Source organism: Pseudonaja textilis, chromosome 16, assembly GCF_049901715.1.
Source record: "Pseudonaja textilis isolate UNSWEBS1 chromosome 16, rPseTex1.2, whole genome shotgun sequence".
In the NCBI taxonomy this organism is placed as follows: domain Eukaryota; kingdom Metazoa; phylum Chordata; class Lepidosauria; order Squamata; family Elapidae; genus Pseudonaja; species Pseudonaja textilis.
In genome coordinates this window covers 5,238,602-5,260,419 of record NC_142005.1, presented here as the reverse complement: position 1 = coordinate 5,260,419, position 21,818 = coordinate 5,238,602, and the positions used below count along the sequence as shown (strand labels likewise).

Below are 21,818 nucleotides of genomic sequence, written 5' to 3'. Positions count from 1 at the left end.
GCAAAAAAACCCTGCAACGTTTTTGGGGGAAAGTTAACCCTTTTTTTTTTTTTTTGGAAGAATATGGTTTCCTGTCATCTAGGCCCTAGCAACAATTTCACATTGGGTGGGGAATGAACTGGAGCTGGCATAAAAGGGCAGATTTCTCAACCTTGGAAAACAAAACAGGTTGCTTTGTGCTCCAATCGTTTTTTAGCTAACCTATGTACAAAACCTGAAAATTAAACCATGGTTAGCCGTGGGCAAACCTACTGCAGAAAGTCAGGTTATAATAGAAAAAAACCTACCCATGATCTAACAGCTGGAGGGGGGTGGGGGGGTGTCTCGGTTTTGTCCAAACCGCAAGCACTTTAGAAGTGTCCTTTCTTTTTTTCCCCACAACCCGTACAAAGGAGAAGCCATCATCAAGACAGTGGCTCAGACCGTGGTTGTCTGAATCCAAACAATTGCACACACAGCGTCGCAGACCAGTTTCGTCTACTGATGAAACCACTAGGCTAAACACAGGAAGACTCTGAATTTCAGTCCCATTTTAGTCATGTAGCTAACTGGGTGACTTTGGGCCGATCCCCAGGGGATTTTGAGTTCTAATCCCGCCTTGGGCCCGAAAGCCAGCTGGGTGTCTTTGGGTTGATCCCTCTCTCTCAACCTGTCCCACCTCATAAGGGTGATGTTGTAGGGAAAACAGGGAGAGGAAGCAGCCACCTTGAGTTGATTATTTAATATAAAAGTGGGCAAAAATGATGAAGACTTCTCCACTTCTTGGAAATCCCCCTTTTTTTGGAGGCGCCTATCAGAAAAGGGGGGTGCCCCATTGGAAAACCTGGAACCGTCTCAACAAAGCGCCTTGTTAGATCCCGAGATCTCCACAAGCCAGACTTGTGTAGTGTACACTAATTTGCTGGGAGAGAGTGATGGGCGCTGTAGTCGGAGAGCGCCCCGTTGGGGACAGCCAGCTAGCCCTGGCGGGGTTTCTGAAATGCAGCCGGTCCAGCTTCGCGCCTCTTAGGCTAAGCTAAAAACAAATAAGTCGGAAAACCAGCCGTTTTGCCTTAGAGGGCTGCAACCGCCCGGCAATCCGGCCGCTCTGGGGATGGCGCATTAGCAGGTCCGCATCCCGCGCACTCTTCTCTCTTTTCTTTTTTTTCGCGCAAAGAAATGAAAACCGACTTTGCGCTCCGGGCCGCCGCCAAGCTCTCTCGGGCGCGGCTCCCCCGGGGTGTTGCAATGCAGGCAGAATGCAGACGCGGAGGAGAGGAAGCCGACTTCGGCTGCTGCTTCCAACCGCTGAAGAGGAGAGCGGCCGCCCAGCTCCCTCCTCCGGCCCGCTCCTTGCCCCTTCCCGTCTCCCCAACAAACCCGGGATCGGAGAAAAAACCCGCCCGGGCCGCCCCTCTTCCGTCTCCAAGTCGTGCGTTTTTGCGCAAGGCTTCCCCCCGCCGCGCCCTGCTCCAGCCGCCTTCCCCTGCCTTGGCTAACGCCCAGCGAGGGAGGAGTTGCTGGGCCACGAACGGGCGGAGACGGGCGGCGAGGAGGGGGTGCCCGAACGACGCTCCTGCGCCGAAAAAGCTTCCCTTACCCTCTCCTCCGGTGTAAAAGATCCCGGGGCCTTTTCACTCCGTCCTAGGCCGAGGGGACGCTCCGGGGCGCAGGTAAAGGCTTGGCTTCGGGAGGCGAGATTGGAGAGGGAAAAAGTGCTGGAGTTTGCGGTTGGGGGTTGGCCTTTTGGGGAAAAAAAATAATAATATTCATAGTATCTGCCTATTACACAACCCGCTCCTCCTGGAGAGGTCCAACTTGGCCTTGTTATTTCCTTAAATAAAAGTATTGTTAAATTTGTTATTTGGGGTAAGCAAGCGCGACGGTTTAAGGAGAAGCCACGAAAGCGGCCAAGTTCACTTTCATGATTCTTTCTCTTTCTCTCTCGCTGGCCCTCCGTGGCTTTAATGCAGGGGGGGGAAAGGGTACTTCTGAGCATGGGCAGAGAACCTAGGGGTTCTCCCCGAGAGAATTACTCTCTCCAACTGGGTGAAAGCAGCGGAACAGCCTGGTTATTTGAGCTGCAGAAAAGTAAGGGTTGTGTCAAATGTTTTTGAGATTTCCCCCTCCCGTTTTGGCCTACATCTGCACTACAATTCCCTCAACCTCTTGCCTGGATGGGTGTTGTGGTCCATGCATTTTGAGGGCATTGCTGGGCTCCTTTCCCACTGCTTTGTGTTAGATGTCAGTGACGTTGTGGCCGAATTGTAAGAAAATACATACATAACAAATGTATGGGGCCTGCATATTTTATAGGCAACGGAAAAGCAATATAAATATCTGCGGACTGAGTCACCCATGTTGAGCATCCCAGCCAGGTCTTTATAGACACAAACTTTCAAAATTTTATCAGCAAGTTTCTAGACTCTTTGGAAGTTCTGGGGTTTAACTTCAGGCCTTCTGGAAGCAAACCTGGGTCTGTAGTATGGTATCCTGTGGTCTGTCTTCTGTAAATGATGATCCAGTGAAGATTCTGGTCTTCATGGGGCTGATGTTTTAAATCTGAAGGTACTTCTACATTCTGCTGTGGTGCAGATGTTTGCTATCTGTCCCCCAAACTTTGAAGCAGGGAATTTTTTACAGCTGTTCCTGGAAACACAATGGTAGAATCCTAATTCTCCATGCCTAATTTAATTGGGTTGCACTGATGTATTAGTTCCTCAAGAGGAGGATGCCAAGGTGGCAGGATGTTTAAACGGAGTGTAATTTGTTGCCCCATCCTGGATCTTCCAGGTAGGGAAATCAACCTGGGTATTTTGAGCCCCTACCTAGCCCTTGCTCCAGAGTAGTCAAACTTTCCAGGAAGTTGAAAAGCCTCCGGGCATTTCAAAACTCAGAGCAGGTCATCATGAAACATGGCCAGGTGAGGAACCAGGCTGGCCTGGTGTGGCCTTTTGTGGAAAAGACAAACTTCATGCCAGGCCTTCGGAGGAGTAAAAAAAACAAGGGGTCCTCAAACGTACGACCACAATTGGCACTGAATTTCTGTCCCTAAGGAAGGCAGCCAGCAAATTGCCTGCTATTTATTTATTTATTTTATTGGTCAATCACTTACAAGATAAACATGAGTAAAAATACAGGAAATAGGTACGAATAAATGGGGACAATAGGACAGGGACGGTAGGCACGATGGTGCACTTACACACGCCCCTTACAGACCTCTTAGGAATGGGGTGAGGTCTATAGTGGATAGTTTGAGGTTAAAGGAGTGGGGGTTAGAGGATGTAACAACAGAGTCAGGTGGTGCGTTCCAGGCATTGACCACTCTGCTGCTGAAGTCGTACTTCCTGCAATCAAGTTTGGAGCGGTTTACATTGAGTTTGTATCTGTTGTGTGCTCTTGTATTGTTGCAGTTGAAGCTGAAGTAGTCATTGACTGGTAGGACATTGTAGCAGATAATTTTGTGTACTATGCTTAAGTCCAACCGTAGGCAACATAGTTCAAGTTTGTCCACGCCCAAAATTTCAAGCCTGGGGATGTAGGATATTCTGTTGCGAGCAGAGGAGTGTAGTACTCTTCTCGTGAGATACTTCTGAACTCGCTCAATTGTATGAATGTCCGATATACATTGCAGATTCCAGACTGATGAGCTGTATTCGAACAATGGTCTAGCAAAAGTTTTCTTTGTCCTAGTTAGCAATTCAATATTTCACTGCCTTTTCTGCCGTGATGGTTATGTGAATTGCTGTGGTTGCTAAGTGGATCACATGGTCATTAAGCAAATCCAGCTTTTCCCCATTTGACTTGACTTTTTGGAAATCCCCTGGGAAAGTCGCCGATGGGGATCACGTGACCCTGGGAACACAGCAACAGTCACAAATACGTGTCAGTTGTCAAGCACCCCAAATTTTGATGGCATGGCCCTAGGGATGGTTGCGCCAGTTGTAAGTGCAAGGATTTTTCTCATTTTTCAGTGCTGTCGTAACATTCAGTCCCTGAATGAGTAGCTGGAAGTCTAGGACTATTTCCAAAAGAGGAGCTGAACACAGTTCCTGAATTTATGACCTACAATGAGGTGTTTCTGCAGAAAGAGGAAGCAAAATTATGTTTCGTGCTTGGGGAAAGGGAAAAATAATAATAATAAAAAAAAGAAACAAGTTAAATGAAAGAAATGCAATGGCACTGACTTATGACCGTTTTTTAAAAAAAATACAGTTTTATTATACATTTTCTTTGTTTTGTATTACACCTTCAATTTTACAACTGATATACTGGTTGTATCAACATTATACATGATGCACTCTATAATACCTCTTATGTTCAACCATTTAACTTTTCTTTGTACAATACCATATTTATCTTTCTTATTCATATAGTTCTAACCGGAGTTTCTATACGTATATATTTTTAACTATCATTATACTCACATTATTTCTAGTATTTGACTGTCTTTCATTGTAGTTTTCTAGTCTTTGCATCTCTTATCTAACCAATTGTACCATATGTCCCAAACGGAATAATATTCTAATTCCCTGTCATACCCCTGTTGGAATCTGATTCTGAGGGAGAGGTGGAACAGCTGACAGGGAGTGGAGGTGTGGCTCCAGTGGCTGTGGAGGAAACTGGGGAAGGGCAAAGTCTGGCTGGGCATTCAAAGAAAGACCCAGGCCCACCCTTTCTTCATTCTAGGGCATGCAGGGAGGAAGAGATAAGGGAGCAACATGGGTTACAGGGGAGAAAAGGGCCCTGATTCCCTGCAGCTGGGAAAACAGGATAAAGAGGGTGCTTGCACACAGCTCCTTGCAAAGGGTGAATTATTTTGGTTTGTCAAGTCTTATCTGAGTTCTGATGTCCTCCCAACTGTGTGTGTGTTTCGTTATCTTTTGAAGTCTTCAATTCCTTATCCTGCCCTGTCTCCTTAATTGCTGCAGTGTGGTTTGTGTTGGTTTTTATTTATAGTTTATATGTACTTTGGGTTCTGATGGAATTTCTTCCCTTTAAAAACTGTTCTTGGAAGAGTTTTTTTCCTCCAGCCGATGATAACTGAACGTTGGGGGCCAAGTTGGTGGAATTAAAGGGGCTTTACCTATTTTTGTGACTTCGTTGCTTTTGTGCCACGTCCTGGGTCATCTCATTCCCCTTTATCTTTAATTTCCATCGTCAACCTGTCCACTTCAGCGCACTCAAGTATTTTCCTTATTACCGTTTCCTCTGTGGATGTATTTCTTCTTTTCCCAATTTTGTGCGTAGCTAATTCTCTCCACTGTTATTACAAGAAGCATCAAGGACTGAGTTTTCTTATTATATTTCCCTGTTAAGTGTGCCCAATAGAAATAACTTGAAATAATAGAAATAATCTGTTTTATCATCTCCTCCAATCAATTGTGGTGGACCTGTATTGGGCAAAGATGACCGTTTTTCATACTTATGACCATTGCAGAAAACCCCATGGTTATGTCATCAAAATACAGACGCCTGGCAACTGACTCATATTGATGACAGTAGCAGTGTCCCTTTTGGCGACCGTCCGACAAGCAAAGTCACTTAGCAACCGGATTACAAACTTCACAACCTCAGCAATTTGCTCAGCATCTGGAGCAAGAAAGGAGCAAGACAATTTTTTTTGACCTTTTGAATTCCATGTAGCTTTGATTCTTCGGGGACAAGATTCAGGATAAGGTGTATGATTTTATAGTTGCAGCCAAACTTTCTCAAACTGCGTGTTTTGCAAACAACAGGACAACAAGATAAGCAATTTAGAACGAAGGAGAAAATTTCCCGACAGAACAATTTATCTGCGGAACAACAGTGAATGCTCCAACACTGGAACTTTTTAAAAAGATGTTGCATAACCCTTTGTCTGAAGTGGTGTAGGGTTGGACTAGAAGACCTCCAAGGTCCCTTCCAACTCTGTTATTCTATTCTAAGTTTTGTAAACACGGTGAGATTTGGCTAGGTCGAAATATTGAATCGGTGTTTGACATGATTGAAAGATTCCCACCTCGGACCATTGGGAAATGCGGATTTATTTATCTGGTCTTTCTCACCTTCTCCTGATACCGTTTGAGCAAGTCTCAACCTCTTCCTACCATGGGCGAGTCTGCCAAAGGCTTTCTGAAATCATGAATCATCTCAAGGATTTTCTCAAATGCCTCCCCTTAATATGCTCATCATTACAGGCAGTCTTTGACTTACAACCGTTTAATTAGTGGCTGTTCAAAGATATAACGGCAGTGGAAAAAAGGGACTTAAAACTGATCCTCACGCTTGAGCAAGGGGGGTTGGACTAGAAGACCTCCAAGAACCCTTCCATCTCTGTTATTCTGTAAAATTTCACTTAACAGATTAACAGAGTTGAAAGGGACCTTGTAGGTCATCTAGTCCAACCCCCCACCCAAACAGGAGACCCTGCACCATTTCTGACAGATGGCAGTCCAGTCTCTTTTGAAAGCTTCCAGTGATGAAGCTCCCATGACTTCTGAAGGCAACTTCTGTTCCACGGGTTGATAGTTCTCACTGTCAGAAAATTCCTCTTTATTTCCAGGTTGAATCTCTCCTCGAACAGTTTCCATCCATTATTCCTTGCTGGTGCTTTGGAAAACAGCTTGACCCCCTCTTCCTCTCTGTGGCAGCCCCTCAAATATTGGAAGACTGCTCTCATGTCTCCCCTGGTCCTTCTCTTCATTAGACCAGCCAGGCCCAGTTCCTGCAACTGTCCATCGTATATTTTGTTTGGGTTGGACTAGAAGACCTCTGAAATCCCTTCCAGACCTAGGCCATGTCCAGTTCCTGCAACTGTTCATTATATGTTTTAGCCTCCAGTTCCCTGGTCATCCTGCTTGCTCTTCTCTGCATTCTATATCTAGAGTCTCAACATCTTTTTTTTTTTATAATGTGGTATCCAAAACTGGATGCAATATTCTAGGTGTGATCTTGGGCAGGAAGCGGGATGATCTTGCTATGCTGAGCTACGAGAAGTCTAATGTCTTCAAAATTTCAAAGCACGCCTAAACTAGGTTAGGTTTTTTTAAAAAAACTTGCTACCTATTTTTTTTCTCACACACACGCATTAAAATCGACCTCTACAATTTTACATTTGCCCAGGATGATTCTGGGAAGCAGCCAAAATAAGCAAATAGATCATTTCCTTCTCTTTAGCTGGGGGAAATGCCAAATTGAACCCTGTTCTGCTCACCTGGCATTTTCCTTTTGTGAATTCTGCACGCCCGATGAACTGGTTGCAGAGATGCCAAGGCATTTCTCAAGGTGCGGTAAAGTGCAATAAATAACTTTTCATTGGCTTGGGGGTTTCATATTTGCTTTTTTTTCTTTGTATGTAGGGGTAAGCAAGGCTTACGGTTGTCCCAATGGTGCTTTTTTTTCCAAGAGACAACTGGACTTTCTGTTTTTTTCTTTGAAGGCGTTTCGCTTCTCATCCAAGAAGCTTCTTCAACTCGCGTGTTGGATGAGAAGTGAAATGTCTTCAAATAAAAGCCAGAAAGTCCAGTTTCCTCTTGAACAAAAAAGGCACCTTTGAGACAACCATGATCTGGATGACTGTGAATCTCCATAGACAAGGATTTGTCCTGATAGGCAGGACAAATATTGAAAATACTGAAGTGGGTAGGGATGAGATTTATTGACTATTTATTGCCAGGGACAAAAGTGAAATCTACCCACTTGAACAGATTCCTAATTACAGATAGTCCTCAACTTCTGACCACAGTTGGGAGAAGAATTTCTGTTGCTAAGCAAGGCGGAGTTTTGACCGAGTTGCACCTGAACTTTTTGCCATCGTTGTTAAGCCAATCACTGCGGCTGTTAAGTGAGTCAAGGGGTCATTAGGGCACTTTGCAGAGCAAGATGGGCAGAGTATAAATTTAATTGATAAATACTTGCCGGTTGCCAAGCACCAGAATTGTAACCCCTTGCAACTCTGAGCAACACATATTCTCTTTCATTGCAATCCCTTGACTATGGCTGTGATAGTCGTAAATCTGAGGATTGGTTGTAAGTCACTTTTTTTCATCATAATTTCGAACAGTCGCTAGAGAAGTGGTTCTAAGTCAAGGACTGACTACCTACTTAGAGACACATTGTTGTAATTCTCTTGACAGTAAAAAGGGTGTTTGTATCTGTTTCTTTTGGACTTCCTAGCTCAGCCTGGAGCCCTAGAATCTCCTGGTGGTATCTCATCCAAGCCTTAGCCAACCCAACCTGCCTTCAATTAACTCAGGTAAGGTCAGTGTTAATCGAGTGTTAACCGGTTGCTTTTTTCGCATCCACTTTAACACACAGACACCACCTTAAAATAGGTGCAGTGCCAAAATTGGATGGGATAGATTTTGGAGACACTGTTTTGGAAAACCATTCCAGGCGAATTTGGAAATTTTCACCTTTTGAAATATTGCAGTGTTGTTTAAATCTTCTGAATCTTAACTTAATTCTGATTTTAATGTTAATTTTATCCATTGTTATGTATTGATTATATTGTATGCAGCCCAGATGGGCAGCTAAGAAAAGGAAGGGAGGGAAGACAGAAGGGAGGGAGGGAGGGAGGATGAAAGAAGGAGGGAAGGAAGAAGGAGAAAGTAAGGAGGGCGGGAGGGAGGACAGAAGGAAAGGAGGAAGGAAGGGAAAATGAAAGGGAGGAGGGAGGGAGGAAGGAAGGACGGAAGGAGGGAGGGCAGAAGGAAGGAAGGAAGGGGGAAAAGGGAAGGAAGGGAGGATGAAAGAGGGAAGGAGGAGGGAGGAAGGAAAGAAGGAGGGAGGGAGGGTGGAAGGAAGGAAGGAAGCTTGCTTCCCCTTGACAATCTGCCACACTGCTTCATCAACCTCTCACCTCACAGGGCGATTGTTAAATGAATCTCACCCAATTTTACGACCTCTTTGGCCACAGTTGTTAAGCCAATCACCGCAGCCGTTAAGTGAATCACACCATTGTTAAGCGAACCCAGCTTCCCCCGTTGACTTCCCTTGTCGGAAGCTGCCTGGGAAGGCCTCAAATGGCAACCCTGGGACCCCCCGGGACAGGGCCCCAATTGCAAACCACATGACGGCAGGGGTGCTTGTGGTGATCACGAGCCCCTTTTTATCCGACCCTGCTTTGGAACGGTTGTAAGTCGAGGAACCCGCGAAACGATCTTCTCTTCCCAAGTCTCTGGTGTTGATCTTGGATTCCTGCAGAAGCTTCTGAGACCGATTAAGAGCTGGCAGGGAAAACGATCGGCCTTGGCTTTCGTTCAACAGGGATAGCCATGCAGGCAGGAATTCAGGGAGAGAGCGAAGGAGAGAGAGAGAAGGAGAGAGAGAAGGGGAGAGAGAGAGAGAGAGAAAGTCAGAGTCCCTGTGTGCTGTCCTTTTGGGCTTCTGACGCCTGGAAACTGGAATGCCAAGGATACAACAGGTGGCATTTAACAAGTATTGGGAGAAACCAGTGCTAGCGTGTCCCACGCTTGGTTGAAAAAAAGACCGCTAGATCTGGACTGAACCCGTTTTACCTTCCTAAAAACAATTAAAACAAAAACTCAGCCTGGGCATAGGGAACCAACTTTTTGCGTGGCTTCACAGCTCTCCTCCGTTGCTCTCTTTTGATTTCCTCCTTTGCGATCATGAGGGCCAGAAACTTGAAAGGAAGGAAGGAAGGAAATTCATTTCTTTGCTCATCACTGCAAGACTTGGTTATTTTTCCCGCTCCTTCGTTTCTCTAACTCTGCTTGTTTTTTTCACGCATGAAGAAAGGAGGCAGGGGGACTCTTTGGAATGACCTAAATTCGACAATAAAATTCCTTAGGCACTCCGACTTGTGCGAGACGATCTTGCTGAATTTCAAGTTTTTCTAGGGAAGTTCCGGGATTTTGGAGGACATTCCTTATGTAAAACAGATGTTCCCTTCAGTAAACACGTAGACGTGTTTAAGACAACAGCAGTCACCGTGCCAACTCCTTAATTTAATCATTTTATCTTCACGCTGGCAGGTTTTTTTTTATCCTGTGGCTGGTTTATAAAGCAGTTTTAGTGCAGACCTGCTTTATAAACCATGGTTTGTGGCTGAGCCGAGTCATTGTGGTTTTATTTAACAACAGCAGGCTGAGGTTCCACAATGGCACATCAAGCCCTCGCTTGTTTGAACTTTAAATGGCTTAGCCATAAATCATGTTAATGCTCTACAATGCTTAATTTCACTTAACAACTGTACGCTCACTTAACAACCATGGGATTTGCTTAACACCATAAAAATGGCCGGGAAATCTGCTCTAATCACATGATGACTCCATCTCCAGCCCAACTGCAATCATGGTTACATAACCACATCACTTAGCGACCAAAATTCCGATCCCAATTGCCATAACTCAAGAACCGTCCATATTTTTTCTTTTCACTTCTGATCTGAGGCCATAATAAATTCTGTCATATTTTGTGTGTGTGTGTGCGCGCGTGCGCACGGTTTGTCTGCGACTGTTAGCCATGGAATCCTTATTGATCGCTGCAACATAGCTTGAGAAAGTGGAGCGGGGTGATATAAATTGAGTAGCTCTTAGTAGATAAAATAGAATTCTTTTGATAGTTCAAGGAGTGTGGCGCAGAAAGAATTGGACCCTATTTTGGGATTGGTTCATGTGATGTGGTGATGAGTAAAAAGAGGATGGTTTGCAGGTTGGGACATTGTGAGAAGTCAGGATAACTTTTAGTTTCAGAATTCCGCAGATGTGCCAGGTGCTATTCTAATAAAAGTACTTTTGAGATTATGCTTGTCTTGGAGTTACTGATCGGAATGGATGTTCCCTGGAACACTGACAGCAACCTAATAAAACTCCCTGTCTTTATTTTGGATATTCTGTGCAATTACGCTTTCGGGTTATTTCCTGTAACCATGAGGACTAGAGACTTAAACATATAGATACCGTATTGTACCGAGCAATCGACTGTTTTCCTAACAATTAGAATCTAGTTTTAAGCCCTGTCTTACCTCTTTCAGGGAATTTGATCGCTTGGATAATCAACCAAGATGTCAGAAGAGATCATCGTCCCAATTTATTGCACCGGGATCTCAGCTCAAGTTCAGAAGCAACGGGCCAAGGACCTGGGTTTGGGGAAACATGAGAACGCAGTCAAGCACTTGGGCCAGGATTTTGAGAGGCTTCGCAACGAATGCCTGCAGAACGGGAGCCTCTTCAGGGACGAGACCTTCCCCGCCACAGCCTCTTCGCTGGGTTTCAAAGAACTGGGGCCAAATTCGTCTAAGACCTACGGAGTCAAGTGGAAGCGCCCAACGGTGAGCCTTAAATTTTTAGGGTGCAGAAATTTCCTCTAAAAACATCTTTTTTTTCCCCCTCTTTTTTTAAAAAATTTAAATTTTATTAAACAAACAAACACCAACAAAGACAAAAAGAAACTTTAAAAAACATTGAACATGGTACAGTCCTCCTAACCCACATATTTGTCTTACATTGCTAAATCACATATAAAAATAGTACATGTTTGCGGTCTATATATAATATATATGTACATTTAATCATTTCTTATTGTCTTGATCCTTTCTTTTTTCTAACCAGCCATAAAACTTATCTCATATTTTGTAATAATCCGATTCATCCTTATTTTTTTAATTCCTTTGTCTATTTGTCCATTTCTGCACACATCCAGATTTTCCTAATTATTTCTAATTCACTTGGAGTTTCTTTACCTTTCCGTTGTTGTGCATAAGCCAATCTCGCAGCTGTGATTATATGAATTATTAAATATATAATATCCTTGTCCTATTTCCCCACAGTAATTCCTAACAGAGGGGTTCTTTTGAAGGGTCCTCAGTGGTCTCCAGGTCACAAACGACCATCATAAAATCTGAGTTGGTTGCCACAAGCATCCAGATTGTGAACCAGAGGGTGGGCGGGCATAAGGTTGAGCCGATAGTTGTCACTTTTAAAGTATTTATTTCCCAAAGCTGTTATAAATTTCAAACCATAATTAAACAAATGGGTTATAAGTCAAGAGACTGTCTTCTTGTTTGGAAAGTGACTAGATGGGTTCAGGAGAGATAAATACGGTATGGCTGTGGATGGATTCTTGGATCCAAGACAGGAGGTGGTCAATGCTGGCTGCAGGGGTGAAGGCTTGGGGGCTCCCTGAAGGCATCTAGCTGACCTCTAAAAGGGGCCAGTTGCCTGATGTGTAGTCTTCACACCCTGCTGGCGTTCTCAAGTTCTTCCGCCATTTAACAGCTTTTTTTCCTCTTTGAATCTTCCAGGAGATGTGCCGGAACCCACTTTTCATTGTAGATGGTGCCACACGGACGGATGTTTGCCAAGGAGCTCTGGGTGAGTGGCGAGACCTGCAGCCCCTTGGATTTCCACATCCCTGGGCCCTTTTTCTGTCTTTTTTCCCCCCAAACAGACGGGAGCTGAAAAGCTTAAGAAAAGCAACCTTAGAACTAAGGGGGAGATTTCCTGACCGTGAGATCAATGAACCAGTGGATCAAATTTCCTCTGGATGCTGTGGGTGGTCCATCAGTGTTTAACAGATAATCAGAGTTGGAAGGGACCTTGTTGATCATCTAGTCCAACCCCCCGCCCGAGCGGGAGACCCTACACCATTTCTGACAAATAGCAGTCCAATCTCTTCCTGAAAGTCTCAAGTGATGGCGCTCCCACCACATCCGAGGGCAACCTCTGTTCCATGGATTGATTGTTCTCCCTGTCAGAAAGTTTCTCCTTATTTCCAGGTTGAATCTCTCCTTGTTCAGTTTCCACCCGTTATTCCTTGTCTGGCCTTCGGGTGCTTTAGAAAATAGCTTGACCCCTTCATCTCTGGGCAGCCCCTCAAATATTGGAAGGCTGCTCTCCTGTCTCCCCTGGTCCTTCTCTTCCCTAGACTAGCCAGGCCCAAACCGTTCTCCATGTTTCAGCCTCCAGTCCCCTCATCATCCTGGTTGCTCTTCTCTGCACTCTTTCTAGAGTCTCGGTGTCTTTATAAGTGTGGTGACCAAAACTGGATGCAGTACTCTAGGTGTGGTCTTACTAAGGCTTTATAGAGTGGTATTAGCACCTCCCTTGATCTCAATTGTATCCCTCTGTTAATGCAGCTTAGGATTGCATTGGCTTTTTTGGCTGCTGCCGCACGCGGCTGGCTCCTATTTATCTGGTTGTCCTCTCAGACTCCAAGATCCCTCTCCCAGGTACTGCTATTGAACCTGGTTTCACCCCAGTCTATATCTGTCCTTTCGGTTTTTCTTGCCTAAGTGTAGGACTTTCCTTTTCTCTGCATTGAATTTCATTTTGTTAAATATGGCCCAGTATTCTAGTCTGTTCTAGTGGAGGCTTTTAAGAAGAGATTGGACAACCATTTGTCTGAAATGGTATAAGGTCTCCTGCTTGGACAAGGGGTTGGACTAGAAGGCCTCCAAAGTCCCTTCCAACTCTGTTATTCTGTATACCACTTCGGGCAAATGCCTATCCAATCTCTTATTGAAAACTTTCAGTGTTGTAGCACCCACAACTTCTAGAGGCAAGCAGTTCCACTGGTTAATTTTCCTCGCTGTCAGGAAATTCCTTGTTCCAGGTGGGATCTACCTCTGAGCAGCTTCCACCCACTGCTTCTGGCCCCAGCAGTTATAGGAAATGTTCTTCCCCTCTGGTTGCTTCCACGCCCTTCTGTCAATTATCTGATCTGCACCTGCAGGGAGATGCCACCCCGCCCCGTGACACCAAGCCAACTTTGGGGCTAAGAAACAGGTTGCAGCTTGTAATAATTCCAGACATGCTTGGCAGCTCCATTACCTCTGTGTGGTCCTTCCCGACCAATTGTGATCATTGCAACATTGCAAACCAAGTATGCATCTTGCATGTAGCCTGGCTTGGCTTAAGTGTAGTGTGTCCAACAAGCCACAGCTGGCTGGGTTTTCAAACAGCACAGCCTTTCAAACTGACGGGGTGTGTGAATCAAGCTACAACCGAGTCCACAAAGCTAATTTTTGCAGCCCAGGATTCTTGATTGATAGAAGCCCTGTGGATTATTTTTTTTTTTTAGTTTATCTAGTCTTGTCTGGAGATGTCAAGCATTGATCCTGCGATCTTTCGTATACAGGAATTAGGCCTTTTTATCTGTGTGAGTCTAAAGTAACTTCCTGGGTTTAGAGTAAAGAGAGAGCGCAACTTACAACCAGAATATAAGTTGTGCCAGTCATGAAGCGGGTCACCACATAACCACGTCCAATTTTGCATCCATGTTTCCTGTGGTCGTTAAGTGAATACTGCAGTCATACTGATACTGATACTGATCTGCAAAACACTGAATTGTGTTTAAATTGTGGTCACGTGACTGCAGGATGCTGCAAATGGCTGTGCATTTTTTCCGGCTAGAAACTGATCTTTTATTTCTGGTTTCTGGGGGAAAAAAAACAAGTCCATTGTGGCCCATGAATTTAAGGTTCAGGTAAGGACTGCCGCAGAAAAAGTCATAAAAATGAATTGGTCACGTAATGACCAGCTGAACAACTAACCTGACTGTACTTCCAGGCTCATCTTAAATTGAAGACTATCTGAAAGAAGAGGAAAAAGGTTGTTTTTGTTTAATCAGTGGAACAGCTTAGCTAAGTTCAGAAGTTGTGGCTACTCTATCACTGGACAGAAAAGACTGTACAGCTATTGTCCAGAATAGTATAGGGCCTCCTGCTGGAGCAGGGGGTTGGACTAGAAGACCTCCCAGGTCCCTTCCAATCCTGTTATTCTATGTTCTAATATTTTTTATGGACTCTTTCTGTATAGCAGGCTGAATTTTCTGGTCTCTCTCTCTCTCTCTCTAGGGGACTGTTGGCTGTTAGCTGCCATTGCATCCCTCACGCTGAATGACCCCCTTCTCCATCGCGTGGTCCCCCACGGACAAAGCTTCCAGAACGGATATGCTGGTATCTTCCACTTCCAGGTAAACACCTGTCTGATCCTTTGTCCAGGGCCCACAAGTTTATTCCGTCTTCCTTTTTGAAATGCAAGCAGTGGGTTAGCCTTGTGAGGTAGTGCAGAGAAGAATTACAGGGATCACCCAAAGAGCCGCATGAGGCTCCAGAGCCGCGGGTTGCTGACACCCTGTAGACTCCTGCCCTCCCAATGTAGGTAGTCCTTTTTTTTTGTAAATTTTATTTGAGTTTTCACAAAGAAAACAAAATACAAATCAAACATCTTTTTTGAAAGTGGCGTAATCCCGGGTTACATTTCTTCGTACAGACACAAATTCAACTTCATGCTCATTTTTATATTCTGTTCTATATCTTATTACTGTTTTACATTTTCCGCATAGCTTCTCCCCTCTTTTAATTTTCTCAATTTTATTTTAATTATCTCTTCTCAATTCAAATCATTATATTTATATTTTTTGTCTGTCCTGTTTCAATTATCTATTATCTTTTCTCATTAAACAAAATTTCTCCTGTAGTTACTGGAATATGACGCCTTTATATCTTTTAAGTTTATCCATTTAACTCTTATTTAGGCTTCAATATGAACCCTAAAGTTATAACATTCAATATAATACATAACTTCCATTCGGATTCTGCTTGGTACATTCTTAAAATACACACTATAATCTTAAAAAAAGAAAAAATATATAAATGTATGTAATTAAAACAACACATTCCATTCCAATTCAATTCTATCATTAATATTAATATTCATTAAAATCTTAACTTCTTTACCATTACTTTTCAATTAAATATCATACTTCTATGGGAACAATTATAAGCTTTCCATAATTAATTCCCCCCCTCTTCACCTATATTTTATAAAACATTAACTAAGATGTTCCCGTTCCTTCCTAATTCAATTTTCTCATCAATTTTATTTCACTTATTTTATTAACAAACATTTCACTAAATTAAACTATTTTATCCCTCATTTAATCATACAGTGTTTCCAATTTTCTAAAGTTATTTCTATTACTAATATAACAATACAATCTTATGTACCTTTACAGAAATTTTAGTGTCCAGAAATCTTTATTATCCCTTTGACATTTTCTTTTATTTTCAGCTTAATTGCCTGTTGATGTCAAAGAGGATTTTTCTGATTTCTTATTTAAGTCTCTTAGTTGTCAGTATAGGGAAGGGAAGAGAAGAAAAAAAACCCAAACCTTTCCCTTTTCCCTTTCTTTCGCTGCTTCCGACTCTTCTTTGGGAGCAATCTTATTTTTTTGTAAGTTTAAATTCCAGGGTACCTTAGTTGTTGCTTTTACAATTTAACCCGGTCAGCCAAAACTTTCACTTCTTATCTTCCTCCTGCACATTCTTTTCCGGTCAAGTTCTTCTTTGTGGTGGCCATTTCTGACCACCTCTGCAACCGCCTTCGGGAAAGGGAGTAATGGCTAGCTGAGGAGGAGAGATGCGGCTCTCCTCAACCCTGCTGGCAGTCTCTCCCCTCTTCACCACCTCTATGGGGTGGTTTAGCCCCGAAACCAGCCAGCTCGGGGCGCTCCAGCGGCGAGCCCAGACCGAAACCACGCACGATTGCAGATTTCTGTCTGTCGCCGAAGAGACTTCAAACCGGAAGCCGCCCAGGAGTTCTTATAGCTCTATATCCATCCTAACATTCCATTAACAGAGTCTTGACTGTGCATTTCATCCTTGGAGTGAGAGAAACTACAGCTATTCCTCGAGTTACAACAGTTATTTAGTGACCGTTCAAAGTGACAACGGCACTGAAAAATGTGACTTATGATTGTTCTTCACAGTTATGTTTCCCAAAGTCGCACGATCCAATTTTGCGACCTTCCGACAAGCCAAGTCAGCGGGGAAGCCAAATTCACTTAACAACCATGTTACTAACTTAAAAACTGCAGCGATTCCCCTTAACAACGGTGGCAAGGAGGTTTGTAAAACTCACTTAACAAGTGTCTTGCTTAACAACAGAAATGTTGGGTTCAGTGGTGGTTGCAGATCGAGGACTACCTGCATTGACTTGAAGGCGCTTAAAAAGGCCGAGATCGTTGGTTTAGCACGGTTGCACACAATTGTGGTCTATTTATCACACATTTCCCTAGTAGAGCAGCCACTGAGTATGGCTGGCCTGTAAATTCTTGACCTCTTTTTGTCTTCTGAAAACAGATCTGGCAGTTTGGGGAATGGATAGACGTGGTGGTGGATGATTTGCTCCCGACAAAAGACGGCAAGCTGGTGTTTGTTCATTCTGCCGAAGGGAATGAGTTCTGGAGCGCCCTACTCGAAAAAGCTTATGCCAAGTACGTATCGTTTGATTTATTTTTATTTTGGAGAGGAAAGTGTTTCAAAGTCGATCTTAGCTGTCAGTAGATTTGGCATTCTCCACCCCCACTCTGTCAAAAATTGGCTTCTGGAGAAGGACTCAGCGTTCCCCGTCTGTGAAATGGGCTCCACAGAGCCAGAAAGGTTGGGGATCCCTGTAATAAAACACATTATACATATAACCACAAATATAAAGTGCAGCTTCAGCCAACAAATTAAGGCAAAGCCATGATAAAATCACTGTCGACTGGCATAAGACGGATACTATCCTTTGATATCTCCCTAGGTTGAATGGCTGCTATGAGGCCTTATCTGGAGGAAGCACCTCGGAAGGGTTTGAGGACTTTACAGGCGGGGTGACTGAGTGGTACGATCTCCGGAAGCCTCCCAGCGATCTCTTTCAGATCATTTTGAAGGCCCTGGAGAGAGGATCTCTTATGGGGTGCTCCATTGACGTGAGTCTATCAGGGAGGTCATCTCGCCTTCTCTTAGACATGGGCATCCCAGCAGGATGGGCACATGTGGGTGGACTCCTAAGTCATTGGTCACTTGGCAAGCTTTATTACTATTTCCTAATAAGGTAAGGCAAAATTAAGGTAAGGTAAGGACAGAAAGAAAGAGAGGGGGAGAGAGAGAGAGAGAGAGAAAGAGAGAGAGAGAGAGAAAGAAAGAAAAGAAAGACAAAAAGGAAGGAAGGAAGGAAGGAAAGAGAGAAAAAGAAAGAAAGAAAGAAAGAAAGAAAGAAAGAAAGAAAGAAAGAAAGAAAGAAAGAAAGAAAGAAAGAAAGAAAGAAAGAAAATTATTTATTGGCCAAGTGTGACTGGACACACAAGGAATTTGTCTTGGTGCAAATGCTCTCGGCGTACATAAAAGAAAAGATACATTCGTCAAGAGTCAAGAATCATCAGATACAACACTTAATAATAGTCATAGGGTACAATAAGCAATTGAATCATACTAGGAAACAGTCAATATAAATTGTAAGGATACAAGCGACAAAATTACAATCCTACAGTCACAAGTGGGAGGGGATGGGCAATAAGGAGTGATGAGAAGTTTAACAATAATAGTAGTGCAGACTTTGTAAATAGCTGGGACAGTGTTGGGGGAATTATTTGTTTAGCAGAGTGATAGCTAAGATAAGATAAGGTAGAAGAAGATGATAGAATAAGATAAGATAACATAAAATAACAAGATAAGATAGACGATAAGACAATAAGATGAGATAAGTTATAAAAATAAGATTAAATAAGATAACCTTAATTGACACTTTTTTCTGTGAATACACTGGCACACATGTTAAAAAATGAAATTCTGATGCCGACTCTCATTTTATTACTTATTACATTTTTATGCAAGGTGGCTCTGGGCGACTTACTGTATATAGCGAGTCCTTGAATTACAACTATAATGCAGCCTGACTTACTTAAGCTTAGAATAACTTTATTGTCATTTTGAATGTGCCCTAATTGGCATGCATTAAAATGAATCTTGATCATAGTTTGTGACTGTCTTAAATCAGGTCAGTCGTATGGGTGACCCGATTTAAGACTGTCACAAACTATCGGGTCATCCATACGACTGACCCGATTTTACAACCAGTTGTTAAGCAAATGCCGTGGAAATCTGTCGTAACTTCAGAGGGTCACCAAGCGATCAGTTATAAGTCGAGGACTACCCGAAGCTCCATTCCACTTCTTCGTGGGCATTCAGAGCTCATCATTTCGGTTTTTCTCTTCTAACCTTTCTTCCTCCCCACTCTGAATTCCAGATCACGAGCGCATTTGACATGGAAGCGGTCACTTTCAAGAAGCTGGTAAAAGGCCATGCTTACTCAGTCACCGGAGGGGAGCAGGTGAGAAACGTTGAAGCGTCATAAACAAACTTGAAAGAGAAGAATAATGCCAAAAATCGGGAAATCAGGAGGTCCAGACTGTTCAAATGGGCATAGAAAATTATCGCAAGCTTAAGCGAGAATCTGAACTGCTAACAGCCAAGGGAAATTAGCGGGAGATAAGGAATTCATGGTGGGATGGACTTGTGGGTACGAAGGGATTCACGACCGATAACGCATTTGACCCTTCGGGCTCAGCTGGGCCATCTACAGAAATGTAATATTACATGCCATGTACAGATAGTCCTTGACTTACGACATTCATTTAACAGCCATTTGAACTTACAACAGTCCTGAAAACAACTTAGGACCGGTCCTCACGCTTATGACCGTTGTAGCATCCCCAGGATCCCACGCTCAAAATTTGGGCACTTGGCAACTGTAAAAATGTATTTGGGGTCATGTGATCCCCATGTGTGACTTTCCCAGTTGGCTTTCGACAAGCAACGTTCATAAGGGAAGCCAGATTCACTGAACGACCGTGCGATTCACTTAACAACTCCAATGATTTTCTTAACGACCGTGGCAAAAAATGGGTTGTGAAATCAAGCCCTTAACAGCCTCCTTGCTTAGGAATGGGGTCCCAATTGGAGTTGTAAGTTGAGGATTACCTGGAACGGGATTGTCTCAGAAATCATGTTGAATTTATTCTTTGGCACTAAGAAGCATTCCCAGTCTGTTCTCAGATTTGCACTCAGCTCTCAACAGCAGTAGCAATAGCACTTAGACTTATATACCGCTTCCCAGTGCTTTTACAGCCCTCTCTAAGTGGTTTACAGAGCCAGCCTCTTGCCCCCAACAATTTGGGTCCTCATTTTACCCACCTCAGAAGGACGGAAGGCTGAGTCAACCTGGAGCTGGTCAGGATTGAAGTGCTGACAGTGGGCAGAGTTAGCCTGTAATACAGCATTCTAACCACTGAGGAAGGAAGGAAGGAAGGAAGGAAGGAAGGAAGGAAGGAAGGAAGGAAGGAAGGAAGGAAGGAAGGAAGGAAGGAAGGGAAGGGGGAAGGGGAAGGGAGGGAGGGAGGGAGGGAGGAAGGAAGGAAGATAGCAATAGCACTTAGACTTGTGTACTGCTTCACAGCCCTCTCTAAGCGGTTTACAGAGTCAGCCTCTGGCCTGCAACAATCTGGATCCTCATTACCCACCTCGGAAGGACGGAAGGCTGAGTCAACCTTGAGCCTGGTGAAATTTGATCTGCCAGATTGCAGGCAGTTGGCAGTCAGCAGAAGTAGCCTGCAGTACTGCACTCTAACCACTGCGCCCCCATGGCTCATAGACATCAACTTGCTTCTTTCTGGTTTCTGGTTACCATGCTGTGTACGAATCGGATTGGCCGTGGTTTAATTACATAAAACCACCACGAAATCACCTCGGTGGGTACTCAGTGACTCATGACACTCTCTGCCTTCCAATAGATCAACTACCGAGGACAGCGTGTCAGCCTGATCCGGATGCGAAACCCGTGGGGAGAGGTAGAATGGACGGGACCGTGGAGTGACAGGTGAAGTGGGCACCCTGGAGTTGGTGAACTACAATTCCCAGCATCCTTTGTCATGAAGTGGCCTTGCCTGGTTTAGAGAGAAGAAAATCCCCAGAATGAAGGAAGCAGAGTTTTATCCATGTTTCATTCATTTCTATAAATGTTCTCCAGTCTCAGAGTAGGAAGATCAACCTTGGTAGTTTTAAGATGTGTGGATTTCAACTCTCGGCTTTTTGGGGAGTTGAAGTCCAGACATTTTAAAGCAGCCAAGGTTGGAAAAAAACAACACATTAGAATAGACCAACCCAGATAAAATCAAGTGTGTGTTTGTTTTTTGGTGATCTCCCTGCTTGTTCTCAAAACATCTCCGGGTGTCATATTGAATCAACGTTTTAATAAGCTAGAATTTGAACCCAGCTCTCTGCAATCTTGACAGTCTTACCATTTTTATTCCCTATCGATAAAGGGTTAAAAAAAAAAAAACCCAGGCTCAATGAAATTTGGACTCAAGAGCTTGTTTCTGGTTTGTTCGTTTGTTTTCATTATTTAAATTTTCACAAGCTTTTGCCGGTTTTCTTTTCCTGGATGGATGCACACGCTGAATTCTTCCGGGCCTCATTAACAACCCTCCGCCTGCCTAAAATCTGGTTTCTTTCCTGGTGAATTTAAGGAGCCTTTTCACAACCATTGCTTTTATTTTTTATTTTAACAGTTCTGGAGAGTGGAATGCGGTGGAGCCGGCTGTGGGGCAGCAGCTGAGAGTAAAAATGGAGGATGGGGAGTTTTGGTAGGTCTGGCTTTTTACCTGAGTTTTGGCAGAACCTTTTATTTTATTGAAATTTAAAAACTTAACGGAGAAGATGCCGCCACCGTACAGTCACTGGGGATGGTTTTTAATTCTGTATCTACTGTTAATATTATTTTAATATTTATGATTTTTATTGTAAGCCGCCTGGATTCACTTTTCAGAGTAAGGGGTGGGGAGGGAGGAGGAAAGGAAGGGAGGGAGGGGAGGAAGGAAGGAAAGAAGGGGAGGGAGGGAAGAGGAAAGGGAGGAAGAAAGAGGGAGGAAGGAAAGAAGGAAGGGGAGGGAGGGAGGGAAGAGGAAAGGGAGGAAGAAAGAGGGAGGAAGGAAGGAAAGAAGGGGAGGGAGGGAAGAGGAAAGGGAGGAAGGAAAGAAGGAAGGGGAGGGAGGGAAGGAAGGAAAAGGAGGAT

The 21,818-nt window shown here is 43.8% G+C and overlaps 1 protein-coding gene across 3 annotated transcripts in view; it reads left to right on the top strand.

Annotated features, from left to right (window-relative positions):
- The first annotated feature begins 1,299 nt into the window (after positions 1 to 1,299).
- Positions 1,300 to 21,818, top strand: part of CAPN1 (calpain 1) — a 36,226-nt gene continuing 15,707 nt past the window's right edge. Inside the window, exons 1-10 of one of the 3 annotated variants that reach the window (XM_087913662.1) lie at positions 1,370 to 1,652; positions 8,137 to 8,215; positions 10,958 to 11,254; positions 12,227 to 12,296; positions 14,780 to 14,898; positions 17,069 to 17,202; positions 17,511 to 17,679; positions 18,996 to 19,079; positions 20,539 to 20,624; positions 21,316 to 21,390. In XM_087913662.1, coding sequence (XP_087769788.1) covers positions 10,988 to 11,254; positions 12,227 to 12,296; positions 14,780 to 14,898; positions 17,069 to 17,202; positions 17,511 to 17,679; positions 18,996 to 19,079; positions 20,539 to 20,624; positions 21,316 to 21,390 — 1,004 coding nt within the window. In that variant the 5' untranslated portion in view covers positions 1,370 to 1,652; positions 8,137 to 8,215; positions 10,958 to 10,987. Of the gene's footprint in view, positions 1,653 to 7,226; positions 7,246 to 8,136; positions 8,216 to 10,957; positions 11,255 to 12,226; positions 12,297 to 14,779; positions 14,899 to 17,068; positions 17,203 to 17,510; positions 17,680 to 18,995; positions 19,080 to 20,538; positions 20,625 to 21,315; positions 21,391 to 21,818 lie in introns of those variants that run through there. The other 2 variants (XM_087913664.1, XM_026716491.2) reach the window with 2 other exon arrangements.